Raw genomic sequence first — 19034 nt, 5'->3', positions numbered from 1 at the left:
ATTATCATGTGCAGTCCGCACACATGCTAATCAGATACGATACATATCGCGTTAATGGTATTTTTCGTTGTAAAAAAGTATCTTCATATTAAGAATCCAGTTTAGGCGGAAAGTGGCTGATAAGCCTTTTTGGTTTGCAAACTCTAAGCTGGAACAACGCTTTCAACACATGAATTATGCCCAGTTTTCGCAGAGCGCGGCTCACATCATTACCGCTCTTATATGCGCCCAATATTAAGAATACCAATAAGGATTAAATATGTTCGTCACAAAACGTTTCTCATGCACTTGATTAACCTTTATCGCGAATATTAACATCATATAATCAAGCGCTGTACTTAAATGAGTCGCGTTATGAGAAAACTGGGCATAATGTTTGTGCTTAAAGTGTGGTCCCGGATAAGCCTGTGTAGTCCACACAGGCTAATCAGGGACTACACTTTCCGCTTGTATCACATTTTTCGTTTAAATGAAGTCTCTTCTTAGCAAAAATACAATGTAGGCGGAAAATGTCGTCCCTGATTAGCCTGTGACGGCACTTTACGCACATGCATTATGCCCAGTTTTATCAAATTAATAAACAATAATTTGCATTTTTTTTAAGTACAAAACAATGAATTCAACATCTAGTCCAACAGCGTAGATAACGTATTTCCATTTCCGCAAGATTGTAACCTGAAAACGGATCTTAAGAAATGTAACTCTGTTACATTAACCAAGAACAAAAAAAAGATTTGTCTACCTTGGAGTGCACACAGTTTCATCAGTTTATTTCTAAGCTCTATTATTAGTCGAGAAGCTGAGGAACCTTGTTCTGGCCATGAAAAGTGCGTGTATTGATTTTACCATTGTACAGTGTCGATGACGTGAAATCACGACTTTGTATTTATTTGCACCCAAGCGCCACATATTAAATATTTGGAAAACACTTATTTACATTCTAACATTTAAGATGAAATCGGCAACTCTGATTATCCGATTCGTAGAAATTGTTAAATATGACGAATTTATATTCTTAAACTTTCATGTTTTATCTATATGTATATTATATTTAGTAAAGAAAAGTTGCTCAAATGATAATACTTATCTCTTGACAAATGTAATATTGACTATGTTATAAAGCGATTTAAAGGCTTTACGTTTATAAGACACACTTTAGTAGTATAGATATTCAATAAGGCCTCCGAAAAGCAAAATGGCGCCTACATTCTTACAGGAAGCATACAAAACTAAGAATTTATCGTGGTTATGCAACTGAGTTTAATTGTATTGCTAATAAACATACAAAGTTACACCCTCGGAATGTAATCAGGCATCATGCATTTTTACATGATATGTCCTCAATCGCTCATACATTCAATGCAGAAAATTCCATTCCATTCATATGATTACAACACAAAATGGGTATTTAGTATAAATTCAACAGTTTAATGACCATAACATACGTGTAGCCAATGGCGTAAGAGTGATTTTAACTGGATACCTCTAATGAACTGTAATTCAAAAATGTGCTTATGCTTAACAATCATATAAGTGTGACCAGAACATACCAGTGTTTATTAAATGCCATTTCAAATGCCATGGTAGAACATGTCCTTTTTCTCCCACAGTGCCCCTCACGATCCAACCGATACTGAACAATACAAAAACTACTAACATCTACGCCCGTGGACCTATAACCAAGCCAAGGACAGTGTCCTTCAGCACCGTGTAGCTGTTGATGGATGGTCCACGGCCGTTCAAAAAGCTCTTATATTGAGGCAAAAGTATCATAGCCAGAGTTGATCATGTATCTATGGACATCAGTCCACAGGTATGTAATGAACATCAAAGAAATTATAATTATATCATTAAAAAAACTTTGACAAATCAATCATTTGGGATATAAATTATCAAAATAATACATCTGTAATGTAACTGTGAAAAGAACTTCAATTATTGGTAAGGAAATATATAATATGAGATTTATAATTATATAAATTACTTCCCTTGAAAATAATTGTCTGTAACAAGTCTCTATTTTTAGTAGCAAATAATTAAAAGCCACTACCGTGCCTGTAGATTCACCACTCAAAATTTGCAGCTCCATGAGATACACATGCATGCCAAATATATAAAGTGGCTATGTTCAATATTGAATAATTTCCTCCTTTTTTACAGCTTATTACTTCCTTTAAATCTGTATTTGTTACCATAGACCGTAAAGGATGACATTGACCATTACCACAATTTGTTTGTCAGAAACACAATGCCGCCTACTGCACCGCTTTGAGTACTTTAACAAAAATATATACGTGGGCAGGTCAGATATCTATGTCCATTTAAAGCTTATTTCTTCCCTTGACTTTGTTTTTTCGACCCTAAACCTTAAAGGATGATGTTCACCTTCAAATTTTACCACTAAAAATGTGCAGCTCCATGAGATACACATGGATTCAAAATATCAAGGGGCTATCTTCAATATTTAAAAAGCTATGGCCAATGTTAAGGTTTTAGCACGACGCCTACGGCGGACGGCGGACGACGAGATGGCAATGACAATAGCTCAGGTTTTCTCCGAAAACAGCCTCGCTAAAAAAACTAACAAAAGAAAACTAAAAAAAGCATGCACACGCTTAGAGCAAAACGAGATTAACGGTATAACTAGATTAACGAAAATCAACCATAACGTTTATCATGTATGAAAATATTTCCGCATAAAAACATCAATGCTATAACATATATCTTTGTATCTTTAGACTCAATACAGACTATGTGTTTTGATGAAAACAGATTATATGTGTTCAATAAAAGCTTACATTCACTTGTCCAGTAAAAAACACGAGCAATTATACATTCACATGAGAAGTAGTTTAATCAATTCGCATAAAACAACTGTACTTTATTTCTTATTTGTGAATGCAACAATAGCGTTATTGAAGACATTTTAAAAATAAGAATGAACACAGAGATGCACCATTTTTATCGATAAGTGCAAACATGTGTTCAATACTTTTTGATAAATATTACAAATCACAACAATGTTTCAACTCAACAAGGAAAACAAGAATATTATCGATACATTTACAGCAATTACAACAATACAAGTGGACTTTCAGTAACTGCCAGTAACACATATATTCATTCAGTGCAAATGCGTTAACAATACCAACCATAAACCAAGTGAACATTTAGATAAGAAGATGAGATACAAATAACACAAACACACTTTATTTCCTAACATGCTTGCGCAAATAAACACAAGTCACATTTCTTCATACGTCGACAAAATGAGTTACTACTATTAGTTCAAAAAAGAAATATATGCATAACTTAAAATTATACCGCTGGTTTCCAAGCGCGATATGTACATATTTTGTAAAGATATATACAATATAGCAAAATTACTTTACATAACTTTATTTTGCAAACTACTGTCATCTATGCGATTGACATTTTTTAATAAATTGTATCGACATTTATTGTTTCGGTAAATTTTTCAGCCTACTGTAAACAGATCTTTTGTAAAATTGTGCACATTTTTAGAAAGTGAAACGAACGTCTCAAGTCAAACATCAATTACTGAACAAATCACTATAACGATAAGTTGTATAATTTTCACGTTCTTGGCAACAATGATCGGTGATTCGTTAAAGATAATATGTACTCAAAAGTTATAATTACGTGTTGTCCGCGCCTTGTTAGTGATCTATTGATCATCGTTAACGTTTTACATCAGAATTCTTTCCAAAATAGCCTGTGTGTTGATAACTCGACTCCCTTCCATTCTCATCCTCACGCAAACATCCGTTATAACCTCGTTTTCTCGTCTTATTAATGCCTGCCAAATCGCATCGGTAAAGTCAACCTCCCCGTTCTCATCCGTACAGATTAAGTCTCTGTTCATGCGCATGAGCCACAACAACTCCAGCTCAATTCTCCTCCCGCTGTACCATCGTAATGGTTCAGGATGAGCTACGATGCATTGTCGTATCTTTGGAAGTCTGAGTATCATCTTCGGACCTTCATTGAGCATATCTGTTATCGTTGATATCCATGTGCGTTGCTGTTCCTCATCCAGTCCAGAGGTTGCCATCAAATTCCTTTCTGGAATCATATAGTATGGTAGCTCTAAGGTGATCAATGCAACTCTAAGCGCATCCAATGCTTCATGCAACCACTGCAAAATACTTTTTTTATGAAACGAGGCTTGAGAATTATTTTCCGCCATCCATAAAACGATGTTTTTCAATGTGTACGATGAAACTTCTTTCTTACGTGGATGTAATACATCGTTCTTTATCATTTTCAATAAAACATACAATTTAGTTTGAGTGTCGTTAAGATTGCTAATTAGTTCGATCTCACCGGCGTTAAAACACACTCTCCATTCAACATGTTGATATTCACTTCCTTTAAATCCAACAGGCGTAAGAAATGCCCCAAGTGATACGACCCTCTGAACGACTTCCGGTGGCGGCCAGTGGCGAGGTCTTGCGGCCCATTTTGACAGAATGTTGGGGCAGTAGTAATGTAATGCATGTACATAGTCACTGTGCATGTGTCCATGCATTGTACTCGGAATTGACGGTCCCGCACGCTCATGCTGCACCTCGCCCTCAGTCAAGTCTTCGTTCGACCAGTTATTAACATACAAGTCACTGCTCAAAAGTTCGAGACCATATCCGTCATCACAAAACGCACCATGTACGTGCCTGTGAATTGTTGCACCGAGTCTCTCCAGTAGCAGTCTACAGTGACCATGGTAACTCCTGCGGCTGAGTGATCTCAAGACGGTTATCTCCCCAGGAAAGGCAATTGACTTTACATCATCTTCTAAACAGAATACTCTATTATTTACAATCATTTGATCCCGATCACTTTCCAAGTAGCTGCTCAGCCCCTCACCTTTGCTACCCGTCATAATATACGTTGCCTTTCCACAAAACCGTGCAGTTAACAGCTTGCTATACTCCCGGTATGCGTCTCTCCGAGCCTGTATGATCTCCTGTCCGTAACCGAGCCAGCTCAGTATAGTGCATGTCTCAACGGAGGTATTTTCCCACTGAATCTAAAAAACGTTTCAATTAGAAACACGCTACATGTCATAAATAACATTACACCGTTAGTAGTCAAATAAATCAGCAATACTAAAATTATTCCAATTTAAATTATTCTTTTACGGCCATACCATTCGATGTATTATCAATTTAAAATTCTAAAACGGCACGCGACTTGTTTTCTATAGACAAAGAAGGAAATCAAGCGTGGGTTATTCTGCAATAACTTATGGGCGGAGCTTAATGTTTCGAAAATAGTTCCGAATAAATAAAGAAAATATTGCAGTAAAATGCACGTGCTAAAACCCGCTCTGAAAGAAATGTAATAAATGTAGCATGTATAAATGTAATGAAATAACAAATTGTATATTTGGTGATAAGTGGCATAACCACACCTACAAAGAATGTTATTGGTTAGGAAGCGTAATTCAGAAAACATTTATAGCATGTCAGCATTTCAGTAGCATCAATAAACGTGCCGTCATTAAGTTTCTACGATTGTTGTTTTCAATGAAAGTGACATCATTTGCAAAATATTTATGAATGAAAACGACGTCATATGTTTGTACTCATCAATGACGTCACTAAATAGTGAACTGTGTACTAAGAAAGGCGGAGTATTGAAAAATATAGTTCACGTCCTAAAGCTTGAACCAAATCAATCAGAATCTTGTTAGAATCGAAATTATATTTTTCTATAATGGTTTATTGTCGAATAACCCACAGTAAGTTGTATAGATGCCTGTAATCAAATCACTCGTGCTTCGCACTCGTGATTTAATTCCTACGCATCTATACTCCTTACTGTGGGTTATTCGACAACAAACCATGATAGAAAAATATTATTTCTTAAGTATTATCTTGTGAAAATATATTACAATTTCGTGTGTATGTTCTTAGTGAATAATCCAATAGTCGGTACAAGTATTGCCAACCATGAATTAATTAATAAATTGAATTAAGTGGATTGAAATAAAGACACTGAAAATATAGACGGTAATCAACTGCGAGTTCATATATATTTATGACATCCATTCATAAACATACTAAACATATAATGTTTAAATCTCTATTATCTGAAATTGCAAATGCGGAACGAATAATGTTATAACTATTTATAATAAACTAAATTGCTATGGTTAAAGCTGCATAATTTAACGAAATTATATAAACTTTAATTGTTATGTCTGTAAATACAATATATTGATGTTTAAATAGTTTTTTTTTATAATTTGAAAGAAAACTGTGCAAAACGTTAGCCAAAAAGTAGTGTCGTACTTTGGCACGTGCAGACACTGAAAAGTGGTTATAAGAAGATTCATGAGAACGGAGCTATTCATTTTTAATGTTTCACATTTTTTACAGAAGTAAAGTATTTAATTTGGGACCAATTATTGATATACAGTATAAATTTACCGTTGTTCTTTTTTCTAAAGATGTTAACGTGTATCTGCCTTTAGTTATGCAAACATTAACCATCTAGATTGAAATGTCATTAAGAAATATAATAGGGGTAGGGGAAACGCAGACATATAAACGGGAAAACTATGCGTTAATTGTCATTGTGTACTGGACACAAACTGCACTCGACTTATCATCTTACCAGGTCGTGTTTGCTGGACACACTGCCCTGTCTTGGGAATCTTTCCGGTTCATCAGGTCTTGTGCCACTTTCAGCCATCCGTACAGTGCTGAAGTGAGATATTTGATAAATATAGGATCTTGCATGAGTGGTCGTTTTGTATTGAATTTATTAAACTCATCTTATAACATGACCTAGGCTCCAGGAGTGAAATAACGTAATGCTCAATTCTGTTTATTACATGGGTGTTATTCTATATCCAATAAATTCATCCAATCGGCATTCTTCATTTGTACCACGTGACCGTCCAATATATTACGGTATTGGATCCAAAAAGTCTGTATTTTTTCCATATTGGACAGTTGAGTACAAGTGCACTAAGCAATTGCTTTATAACGATGAAAGCCGTTACCGAGAAAAAGTATCCGAATGTACTATAATCGATTCACACAGGCGATATTTTGCTTGTATGTCTCGTTTTAATACTTTCCTATTGAAAATATGAGAGGAAATAAAAAAACGAATCGAGAATGTGATATTTAATTAATTTTTATTGTTAGAAAAAAAAATGCAAAAGCAAGTGATATTGTTATTGCTAGAAATTGAAAACAAATATGCAACAGCAAAACAAAAAAAATCAATTTTATTAACCTCAATGACAACTTTAATCCAATGCTAGCCTAATAACAACTAAGTTACAATGATATGCATTTCCATTTTCCATGTTCTGTTCTTCCATCCATTTATCGAAATGTATTTTAAACCACAGTATTTGTTGATAGCGTTTGTACACATGCTCACCATTCTGACCCAAAGGCCAAAACACAATTTACGAATTCGTAATCCTGTCGGAGCGAGTTGTTTTATTCCTATCGAAGTTAACAATTATGCATGACAAACATACAATCCGAAATACGTTTTGCCTTTTGGATTCGTTCAATGCTATCAAAATGGTATAATTTGCTACTAGATTTATTACACACTACCACCTGCATATTGTTGTCCCTAAAATGCAGAGTCTTGCTTATACTAGTATGTTTCGTCAGAGAAATGACGTCACACGAGATACGTCATAAAGTGCGTAATCAATGAATGAAAATAAAAATACGGAAAGCTGGTTTTGTAATGAGGATATAGAATAAAAAGTTTATTACACTAGTTATATAAATGTGAAATGACGTCATTTTTGTGACGAAATGATGTCATTATTCCAGCAAATTTCTTAAGTAAAACTCTTTAACACTGTAATAAAAAGGTGACAAGAGCATAAAATAAAGAGAAAATGTGTTGGTCATGTTATAAATAGAATCTTAGATTCGTGGTCATTTTGTATTGAATTTATTAAACTCATGTTGTTTCAAAATGAAGTATTGAACTAATTTTATAAATTGAAGCATGCACATTTATACTTTAATGTATAACATATAAAGTGTTACAGATGCTCTTTCGAAATGTTTTTTTTTTCTATTGCGTAAAAAATAGTCTTATTATTTTGCAGGACGACATCTAAAAACTCTTGATTAAACTAGCTACGTGGCGGTCCACATGCCATATCAACACACGTCGCGTGCGTTACTGCAGTTTTCAACATTCCGCGCCGAAGAACAACCTTTATGATCGGTCAAGGGCACGGTATTATATTATCTGCCATTGTATTGAGTAATCATAATGATACTTTTGTTCAATATATAATGACTTAAACTTAATGTTGTACATTAACGCAGATAAGTGAAAGGAAAATACATTAACGACAACCCCATTAACTACTGTTATATTTTGGTCCATTGCATGAGGTAAGCGCTTAAAAGTAGCAATAAATGTTCCCACTTCATCAAGTGTATTATTTTACTACTAGTTTAGTTCGTGGCATCGAACACACCATGCAGTGTATGTTACAATATCAGTAAAATAAAATTCTATATTTACTTCCATTTTACTTCCTTTTATTTGAAAGATTGGGATATATAAGAGGCCGTTGAACGAATTTTTCTTTTGGAAAACTATTCATTTTGCTCGCCCAGGTATATTAGAGTCGTAATGTTATTTATTTAACTTGAGTCATTCAACCGGCATATTACCTGACTAGGCTAATAAATCAATTGTGATGTATAAGGTAAGGCAGGTTTCATATAAGACGTGTCTTTTACACGGGCAAAAGCCATCTTATTTGCATTTTATTGAAAAGCAGTATTGTTAACGTTACATAACATAACTTAAACTTATGTACTGTAGCGTGTCAGCTATGATCAGTTTATATGTACATGCACGCGTATTCGTGATCGTGTTAAAACTATTGATTTATATATAACACTCTTCAATATTTGATTTTGCTGAACGAAAAATACGTTATCTGAGCAATGACATGCGTGAATAAATATTATCAGTTTGTTATCGGTTAAATGCCGAATGAATTTAAGTAAACTTTTAACATGTACTGAGAACATAAAATCAAAACTGTTATATAGTTTTGTTGCTTTTGAATTTATTTAAGAAGTTGTTTAATGATCTCATTATTTTCGCCGGTGCCATTTTATTTTACGTTGAACATTTACCGTCGACATTTATGTGTTAATGTCGCAATAACCGTAACAGAAATACACCTTTTTAAGGCTCAGTGTGCTTGAGCCTCAAGAGAAAGTTAAAACATGACACATGCAGACGCCTAACGAAACTTGGATTCAAACATTTCAGCTGTTAACTTCAATAATTGGAAGCTAGTCCAGTAGTTAATTCAACGATATTACAAAGTATTCACGAACAGAACGCGATGCATTGACTTTTTATATTAACACGTTCATCTGCACCTGTTCGGGTTGAACTTTATATAATCACAATTCATATGCCTATAATCAATGTTCAACCGCATTTAAGAATTAAAAAAATGCCAACTTAATATTAGGCGATTAAAATTGAAAGCATACATCTCCACAGTAAAAATATCGCCCGGAGATTTTCGATGCTCACGACACCTAATGAAAGCAAGCAACACAAGTAGTTTTACTAATGATAACTTTAATTTCCAGGCAATATCGGCAGATTAGATAACACTAGCAATAAATAACCGCGACCGCGAGCAGAGATGAGATAAAACGGTTGGTCACTTATTCTTATAAAAAAATACGAGGCATACACAATCAATGAAAAATTAACATATTTATCGACGTTACCAGTCTTTGGCCGATAAACTAACCACAGCGATCATAGATGACCAATGTGTGATACACCTTTTTCAGTACTGTTGATACTAGAAGTCATATAACGGTGATTACGCAATGTTTTTTTGTGTGACTTCATCCGATTCAAACTTATCATCATTAACGAATTAGCCTGTCATGTGTTTCATGAGATAATTTTAAAAGACCCACATACATTATAAGTCTATCTGGACAATGCCGCTTCACAAAGAAATTGATTAGATTGTCATAACCACAAATGTGGTTTATTACTTGTTCAAGTTTATGTTCAAATACCTATATGTACGACACTAATCCATATAAGCAGTTATATATGTAAGTATCCATTAAATACCTTTAGCTCGCATGTTGTCACACATAAACTTGACACGCGAGACATGCGTTTTTTATCAGATTTATAATTGATTGATTATATGTATTCCAAATTAATCGTGTAAATGAACTAGTATGTCTGGAGACACTTAACTTCTAATGGCGGTAGAGTTCGGCGTTGTTTTCGTACAGACACGGGACCTTCCATATCATTATTTGGTTAAAATACCCCGTGGACTTGATAGTGTAGAGTAAATCAACATTATAAACTCGACCGAACTACGTAGAAAGACCATGTAAGTAGATAATAAAGTGTTCACAACAGGTTTTATATAATGAAGCGTTCATAAAATGTAAGTATATGACAAAGCGTGCACATCAGGTTTGTAGATGATGAAGCGTAAACAACTTGTTAGTTGATAATGAAGCGTTCACAAGTACTTAGAAGATGATGAATCGCGTACAACATGAAAGTAGTAATGATGCATTCACAACTATTGGTTGATTAAAGTGATCTTTTCACGATTTGGTAAATTGTCCAAATTGAGGTTGTTTCAGATTCACAAATTTTCGTTTTAGTTATGATATTTGTGGAGAAACAGTAATACTGAACATTTACCATGGTCTTATTTAGCCAATACATGCACCTTTTGACGATTTAAAAACCTACAAATTATAAAGCGTTGCAACGAGAAACGATTAAATTTGTAGTATTCTGTTGTTGTCGTTAAATTTTGTGAAACTACGAAGATTGCTGATATAGTGCATAAAATACTTTATCCAAGAATGCTTGGCAGATTAGCCGAGCGGGCTAATGCGTTTTTACTCCAGGTTACTCCTGGACTCCGGTGGTCACTGGTTCGAGTCCAGCTGCGGCTACTTTTTTTCCTATTTTAAATTTTATTCTTGATTTTTTTACTGGAACTTTTAAGATTCAATGTTTACATTTATCAATATAAAGCATTTAATGACTATTTTCCCAATGACTTATTTCAAAACATGCCAAAAACTGTGAAAAGGCCCCTTTAAGAAGCGTTCACAACATGTAAGTAGATGATAAGACGTTCATAACATGTTAGTAAATTATGAAGCGTGCACAACAGGATAGTATATGATGAAGCGTGCATAACCAGTAAGTAGACAGTGAAGAGTGCACAGCAGATTAATAGACGATGAAAAGTTTACAAAACATGTATGTAGTTGATGAAGCTTTCATGATTAAGCGTAGACAATATGATATCATTTGATGAAGCGTTTACACCAGGTTAGTAGATGATTACGTGGACAAAACAAACTAGTATATTATGAAGTTTCCACAATAGGTTATTATATGACGAGGCGTGTACAACATGTAAGGAAATGACGCGTGGTTCACAATAGGTTCGTGTGTTCTGAAGCATACTAAACGGATATGTAGATTACATGTACGAAGCGTTCACAATCGGTTGTTTGATGATAAAGCGTAAACAACAGGCTATCAAATGATGAAGCGAACACACTGGATTAGTAGATGATAAAGCGTTCACATCAGGCTAGTAGATGATTAAGCGTTTACCTCAGGCTAGTAGATGATGAAGCGTTCACAACAGGTTAGTAGATGATGATGCGTTCCCAACAGGTTAGTAGATGATGAAACGTTCACGACATTTTAGTAGATGATGGAGCGTTCACAACATGTAAGTAGATGATGAGGCAAGCACAAAAGGTTAATAGGTGATGAATCAAGCACGTATATAGCAAGGCAGTATAATGTTAGAAAACATGTGCTCAACAGTTTATTTGTTTATACAGCATACACAACGCGTAAGAAGATAATGAAGCGAGAACAACAGGTAAGCGTGTATAACAGGTTAATACATGATAAAGCGTTCACAACAGGTAAGTATGCACAATAGGCTAGTAGATTATTATGCGTTAACAAAAGATTATCGTGAAAACCATATACGCTGATGACGAAGCGTTCAAAACTAATTTTTAATGATGAATCATACCCCTAAGGTTAGTCTGTGCACCGGATTTGTTTATGACGAAACGTGCACAACTGGGTAGGAGAAGATGACATAAGTATATACAATCGGTTTTGAATTGCACGTGCCAATTATAATATTTCACCTTCATTTTTCCTTAGATTGTAAGCCTTTTTAGCATGATGTGTGTATCTAACTTCTTATACAAATATGTATTGTATCAGCAGGCTCAAAAACATTACCTGCTCAACTTATGACACACAGAGGTCTATAATTGTGTAAAGTTTGGCATCGCAATATTCACTAAAGGGTAGGTGTTAAAAAGTGTTGCAAATGCGTAGCATTTTGTGAAATATTCATTTGAGGCATTTGAAGTTTTTTTTTAAACAAATACACTAGAAACAAAATCAGCATCGTCTTTTTCGGTGATATAAGTTTCATTGAACCACGTTTTGATCTTTAACGCAAAGTAAGGTTTTTCGGTGTTAAAAAAAATAACAGCTTATGACGTACACAAGTAATCATTGCATATATTTGCGTCCGTAACCATATGAGATTCGCCATAATACATCCAAGGTGGAGTATTGGTATTGTCAGATGTACTAGCAGTAAACGGTTAAAATAATTGACAGTGATGGCAGGCTCTCAAACAAACTAGTACGGGGGTTTACGAAAACGTTTATTTGGTATGTTTTGTTTGATAATACTTACTTTATTGTTAAAGTGCTAGTTATTTCGCCAATCAATTGACTTTTCGGAATGGTTGCTTATCGCTTGTGTATACATATGTTGCACGATGTGTTACGAATTAACTAATTATAACTTGGACGAGCATTTATTTATAATAATTTCAACACGTTGAATTAATCATCATATGTGACGCAATGCTTGACGCTTTCTATTTTCCAGAAAGAATGCACTCGTCAGAAATCGATGTGTTAAAAAGAACACCATTTAATCGTTTGGTTAAGGTTATTTCCGTTGTCCAAACATTTAATAGCTCCTAAGAACTCGTTGTTAGGCTTTTTCAGACCCATAAACGTTTCATTGAACATTAATTAGCATTTGCTTTGTATCTGCCTTTAAATTGCACATCAAATATTATTTTTTACCCTAACTCCGGTAATGAAGATTTTTTGGTGACACAATATCAATAATATTATCTAATTATATATAAAACAATAATCTATTCATCAGCAGGCAAGAAGTGAAATAGTAATTACCTGTTATTAATCAGCCGACACAAACACGTCAATAGCCAGAGTACTTATGCGCACTTTCAAGAGGGGCGTATTGTTGGACCTTGTCCCTTCGTCACCTGCTCGTTCACTATTATCATCTCGTCCGACTTAGATTAGTATTTTAACGCGGGTTACCGGGATAGGCCGAGTTAGCACGAGATATGGTTTGTTTGACTTTGACATAATGAAATATTTTCGTTTTATATCGTATAAATAAAGTATACCCGTAATGAATACTTATGCATGGAAACATATCAATGCAGGCACATTATATAACATAGTGCGCATGTGTAAACCTTTTCATGACATATATTTACTTCGTATCTTAATATGAGTATGTAAATCATACTTTAATTTGGATCATTTTGCTGTAATAGTACGTGATTTAAATCACGTATGACAATCGTCGACCACTTCATGAGTGTTTCCGTGAAGGCTAAATTATTAGTGTACAGTTAACCGTGAAATGTGTTATTATATTTAGGTTGATTTGTTGTAAATGCCAATTTACCAATTATAATTCACAATTCCTTATCGTTTGTTCACGCTACATCAGTTTTCTAATAATACACATTAAGCACACTCAACTTGCTTTGGTGAACTGCTGTATGATCTCAAATAAAATGTAATATATTATTTTTCCGCAATTGTATGACTTGGCTTAGAAGAGAGACATTGCTTATTTGATGTTCTTCCGGCATATAGGTTATCAAGTCAACTAAAAAATAAAAACATAAACTCATTACCTGTTTAAACATGTCATAAGTTTCGATGGCTTTCGTTGATGAATAATTGAAAACACTAGGATAAATATGAGATAAACAAATAAGTATAGCATTACAAATGAGATTGATTGTAGTGTGTTGCTTACCATGCTTTTGCGATACCCACAAACTGTCCAAATGAACCATATAGGTCAATATAATGGAATATACTTTATTGCAGGACAGAACATTCAAAGGGACATCAATAAATATTAAATGTATACAAAACAGTGAAGCCAAATAAAATTGTTAGGTATGAGTTTATCATACTGACATCTACAACACCCAACTTCCGCGCAGATATTTGACTGGAGCCAGATGCATCCATGTGATGTTGTGTTTTTTTTAATTAGGTTATGAATTGTTTTGTTATGAACCTTAACTTATACATTTTTTAATGTAAAAGAAAAATATACTGTTTATGTGACAATCGGGACAAATTAACCGGATACAGGATTAAAAGATAATTAAGGGATAACACAAATATAAATATTTATAGGTATACATAATTGATGAATGGGATAGGTAAGTGGTTGTCAATTAAAGAACACTCGGCTTAACAAGATGGATGAAGGATGCAGGATCACGCGACTTTATGGTGTTCACAAATGGATGTTAATGGATGTAAACACATCGGTAAGTAGTGCTTTATTCAAATAACTTTTTACAGCAATTTTTCTTAAGAATATTAACTATTGCATAAACGACAGTTTTTATGCGGCTTATGACAATGTGAAAATAATCAGAATTACTTTATTCAATAAGCATGTGGTGTTTCCAAAAAAGTCGATGTGTTCAACATTCATATACACGGTAAGATGCTGCACGCAACGTTAAATGTTGGCACCAATTTCAGACGTATTCAATAACGTATTCTTATGTCTAAAGATATCGACAAAAACCTGCAAGAACAACTGTTTTATATGCACTAAAGATTTTTGCAAACATATTATTATAATTTAAGAGATATGCAAACATACAGTTCTTAACGGTGTCTTTTTATTATGTTCAACCCTCGTGAAAACCCCTGTGAACCCATTGATACTGCACCCTGATAAAGATAGTAGATAAACATTCAATTAAAATCAACAGTTTTGCAGTTGTGTATACAACTGAACCAATCTCCACGCAGAGATGTCGTTCCTTGCTCTCACATACAACTCTGCGAAAGGCTCAGCCCTCCATTTTGTCTATAAAATAGATAAAACCGAACAAACGCATTCAACGTATATTTGATTGGATATTTAAGATTGCATGCATTAAATTAAGAAATATGACTTTTAAATGTACGATAAATCGTGCAAAAACTTGCGAGCTTTAATGCAACTCTTTGGAACTAATTTATTGCCCATTTACGCAGATGGAATCATTCCACGCACTTCACAAATGTAAACAATTGAACATATTTTTTTTTGAGTGACGTTAGTAATTGCTTCGACGTGTGTATGTATGTTCGTTTCTTAACATAAAAAAAACTTATCAATTTTATAATAATGAATTAAGACTGATATACGATATCATGGTATGAGATGGTTTTCTTTAATGCAGTGAATGCAATGTAACCGTCGAGCAAGAGATTGTTTAGTATTCTGTAACCTCAATGATTAACGCTTGTAATGATCATGACATAAATGAAACGCTTTCATAACAACTGTCCGTTCTGAGCCCAACACAGAGGTGAATGTAATGTAACCGTCGTGCAAGAGATTGCAACTGAACATCAAGATAACCGTTGGCTATAATTTTGGTTTAAATAAATGTAATATATATATATCGAATGCAATATAATTTTGATAGTCAACTTAGTTATAAATTTTACGCAAATTTGCAAAAAAAACACATTTACATTAATGAATAAAAATAAAAACAGAAAATGACCCCACCAAAATCCGGCGTATCACTAAGTATGTGACAAAAATAGGAAATAAATTAGTATAATGCTAAGACGTGCGGTTTTATAAATGCATGACTCGCAACAACGACCATTTTCAGAGAGACGTGATAACATGGAAGCAGGGAAATAATCATTTGGTCGACACGATACACACAACATCTGATTGTAAAAAAAAGAAACAATACGCAGAACCAAAATAACAAATATAATCAATAAAGTCCTGTTAAGCTAATTGGACCCTATTTAGTACCAACATTACGTAAGTGTTCACATAGCCTGTTGATATGGAACAATTTGAACAATATAGTTGTATACGACTTCCATACTTTTGTTGAGGATCAAACATGTTTAGTTTAACGTGTAATAAACCAGTACAAACAAACACTGCAATGAGAAACACACAAACGGGCCATTAAATGTTAAATACCGCCGCGTAAAGCAGAAAGGGGAGTGGGTCATGCCACAATAGGAATTGTACGTCATTGTTGACTCGAAATTTTAATTGTTATAAGGTTTAGCATCAACATTGTTGTCACATCCACACCAACAGCGCTCTTTCCAAAGCAAATGTTTAAAACACTTCCGCAACCGCTGGCAACGAAAGCAACACTTCATCTAACAACTCCACACTCCACAAACACAAAGGCATGGGATCATTGTGTGTCCAGACTTTGCAATACAATCGTACGTAACATAATCACTAACATCCCGGATTATACATCAATAAACATCCAATACTGGAAACATACTAATCTGAATGCACATATCGTATACAAGTTGTTTAAGATGCTGCGCAAGGAAGTGGCTCCAAGATAAATGACAGGTGTCGCTCGGTGCCTTGTCGCTTTGTCATTATGAGAACGTTCGCGTTTCCGATGCGTATGCATAATATTGGAACATATGTCATCGATGTCATTTTGATTTTTCAGTCAATATTTTTGAATTACATAAACTGTATAGACACGATTAACCTGTGAGTGAAATTCGATTTATGAACACATTGAAATGATCTGTATGTGAATATACGTATTGATATGCAGAGCCATCGAATAGTTTATGCCGCAACACACAGGATCGGAACAGCATACCACACTACACTTAAACGTGTTTAACATTCAATGTTTAAACATCACATGCTATGTATTTAGTTATTGATGAGTGTTTAATTTAACACAGTGTATTGTTCAAATTAATGATAGAGTTTCCATTTCATATCGGTGATAGCTCTTTAAAATAAGATCAATATTAGCGTTGTGACAGCCTTTGCCCATAAATGATCTGTGTACACGTGTATGCCTTATTGACATAAACCAGTACAGTTAAGCATATTTATCTATACATACTTTAAAAATATTCTGCGTTTATGCATTATACTTATATTAATGGGAATTTAACATAAGTTCTTCTCCTTTATTTCCATTTACTTGCTTTTGTTTTCGAACCGAACGCAATTGGTGTTTATCTTACTTTACCATACAAAGCACATTACATCGAAAATAATCAATCTCGAATGTTATAAAGTACAGAACAGAAATGAAAGGGAATGATAAGGAAAGGAATACAAAATTCCAAAAAATAGTGGAAAAGAACATTTCATTAAATCATCAAATCGTTAACTGTTCACATTTAATGTATGAACTGTATCGACTACGGAGATATTAGTTTGGTTGTTATAAGTGACACCACTATTTAAAATAGGTTCAATAACTGTGAATATAGTGTTTGCAAGTTCTTTGCGAATATGCACAAATATACTTCATTCTTAAAAAATATGACACGGTGTTTGATTTGATCCACAGAGAAGAAAAGACCATAAGACATTATAATCAATGACATTTAGACGGGTGTATCAATACAGAGGCAAGTATTTGACAGGGGCGTGCACAAATATTGCTCACGCTTTGACAAATATACTCTATTCGAGGCACTGTTCTGGTTATGAACAATATCCTTAAGGGTTCATACATCCGAAAAATAATCAAAGTACTGACAGTACTGGTGTGACGATGCTTTTGAAGAGGATTGATATAAAAGCATCTATTTAAGTTTATCTACATCACCACACTTGTGTATGTGAGTACGAAACCCAAAATTTTGGGTAGGATAAAAAATGGGTACGAACATTTTGGGTACAACACTTATGCCAAACAAAATTAAGAACGTAAAAAGATTTGGTTACGAAAAAAAATTGGGTAGAAAATAAATTTGGTACGAAAACAAATTTGGTTACGAGAAAAATTTGGGTACGAAAAAAAAATTGGATGAGAAAAAAATTGGGTACGAAAAATGTAGGGTACGAAAAATAAATTGGGGATACGGGGAGGTAGTACCCGTGGAAAACTTGATCCTTTCATCGAAACTGGGAGGCGGGTTATATTCTCGATCAACTATAACAAGAAATATCTTTAAAAAGGTATTCCACGTGTATTTTCAGTACCACTTATCTTAAAAAACTGTCTGTTACAGTAAAATGTTTGTGGGTTATAACATTACGTGTCAGCATATTAATTCAAAACTTGACATGCTCTTTAATTACACCAGGCCTTTTAATTTCACAGGTATGTCATACCAAACTTTATATTTCGTTGTTTCCTTTCCTAAGTTAATGATGCTATGTGTACGGACGTGATTTCACAATCCCATGTGCATGAACATATACTTCTTCTCTTTTGATTATTGTTCTTTTTCTCTAATTCAATAAGCTTAGGCTTATTATGTTCGTCAAGTACGGCAATAATTTCACGATGATTCCCGATCAATAGTGGGTATGAGCACATAGTCGTAAGAGCACTTGAATACGTGAGTTCGCCCATGAACACATGGTAAGGTTAACTAAATCTCCGCGATATGACCTAATATGTGTTTTAAACAGCCAACAATATCTAACAAACGAATGAATTGTCAAACATAGTATGTGCATTGATGTGGCTCTGAAATTGATGTTTGAAAAGTTTATTAAATATGCAAAATGAGAAAGCACGCAGAAGAGCGAGTATCACAGATATGATACGGCTATTATGCTGTTCATATACCATAGTCGC

The 19034-nt window shown here is 34.2% G+C and overlaps 3 protein-coding genes across 4 annotated transcripts in view; all 3 read right to left on the bottom strand.

Moving 5' to 3' along the window:
* The window catches only part of LOC127863910 (uncharacterized), a 142757-nt gene that overhangs the window by 4975 nt on the left and 118748 nt on the right, over positions 1–19034 (bottom strand). The gene's annotated exons all lie outside the window — the stretch shown is intronic.
* LOC127863907 (uncharacterized) overlaps positions 1244–19034 on the bottom strand; it is a 96167-nt gene continuing 78376 nt past the window's right edge. Inside the window, exons 4-5 of the mRNA XM_052403592.1 lie at positions 6643–6730; positions 1244–5050 (exon numbers count right to left, since the gene is read on the bottom strand). Of these exons, the coding sequence (XP_052259552.1) occupies positions 3710–5050; positions 6643–6720 (1419 nt within the window). The 5' untranslated portion in view covers positions 6721–6730 and the 3' untranslated portion in view covers positions 1244–3709. The remainder of the gene's footprint in view (positions 5051–6642; positions 6731–19034) is intronic.
* The window catches only part of LOC127863909 (uncharacterized), a 78093-nt gene continuing 60302 nt past the window's right edge, over positions 1244–19034 (bottom strand). Inside the window, exon 2 of the mRNA XM_052403593.1 lies at positions 1244–3621. The gene's annotated coding sequence lies outside the window, so the exon portion shown is untranslated. The remainder of the gene's footprint in view (positions 3622–19034) is intronic.

The sequence above is a fragment of the Dreissena polymorpha genome, unplaced genomic scaffold (genome assembly GCF_020536995.1).
Source record: "Dreissena polymorpha isolate Duluth1 unplaced genomic scaffold, UMN_Dpol_1.0 chrUn058, whole genome shotgun sequence".
NCBI classification, from domain to species: Eukaryota; Metazoa; Mollusca; class Bivalvia; order Myida; family Dreissenidae; genus Dreissena; species Dreissena polymorpha.
This window is presented reverse-complemented; position numbering and strand designations above follow the sequence as displayed.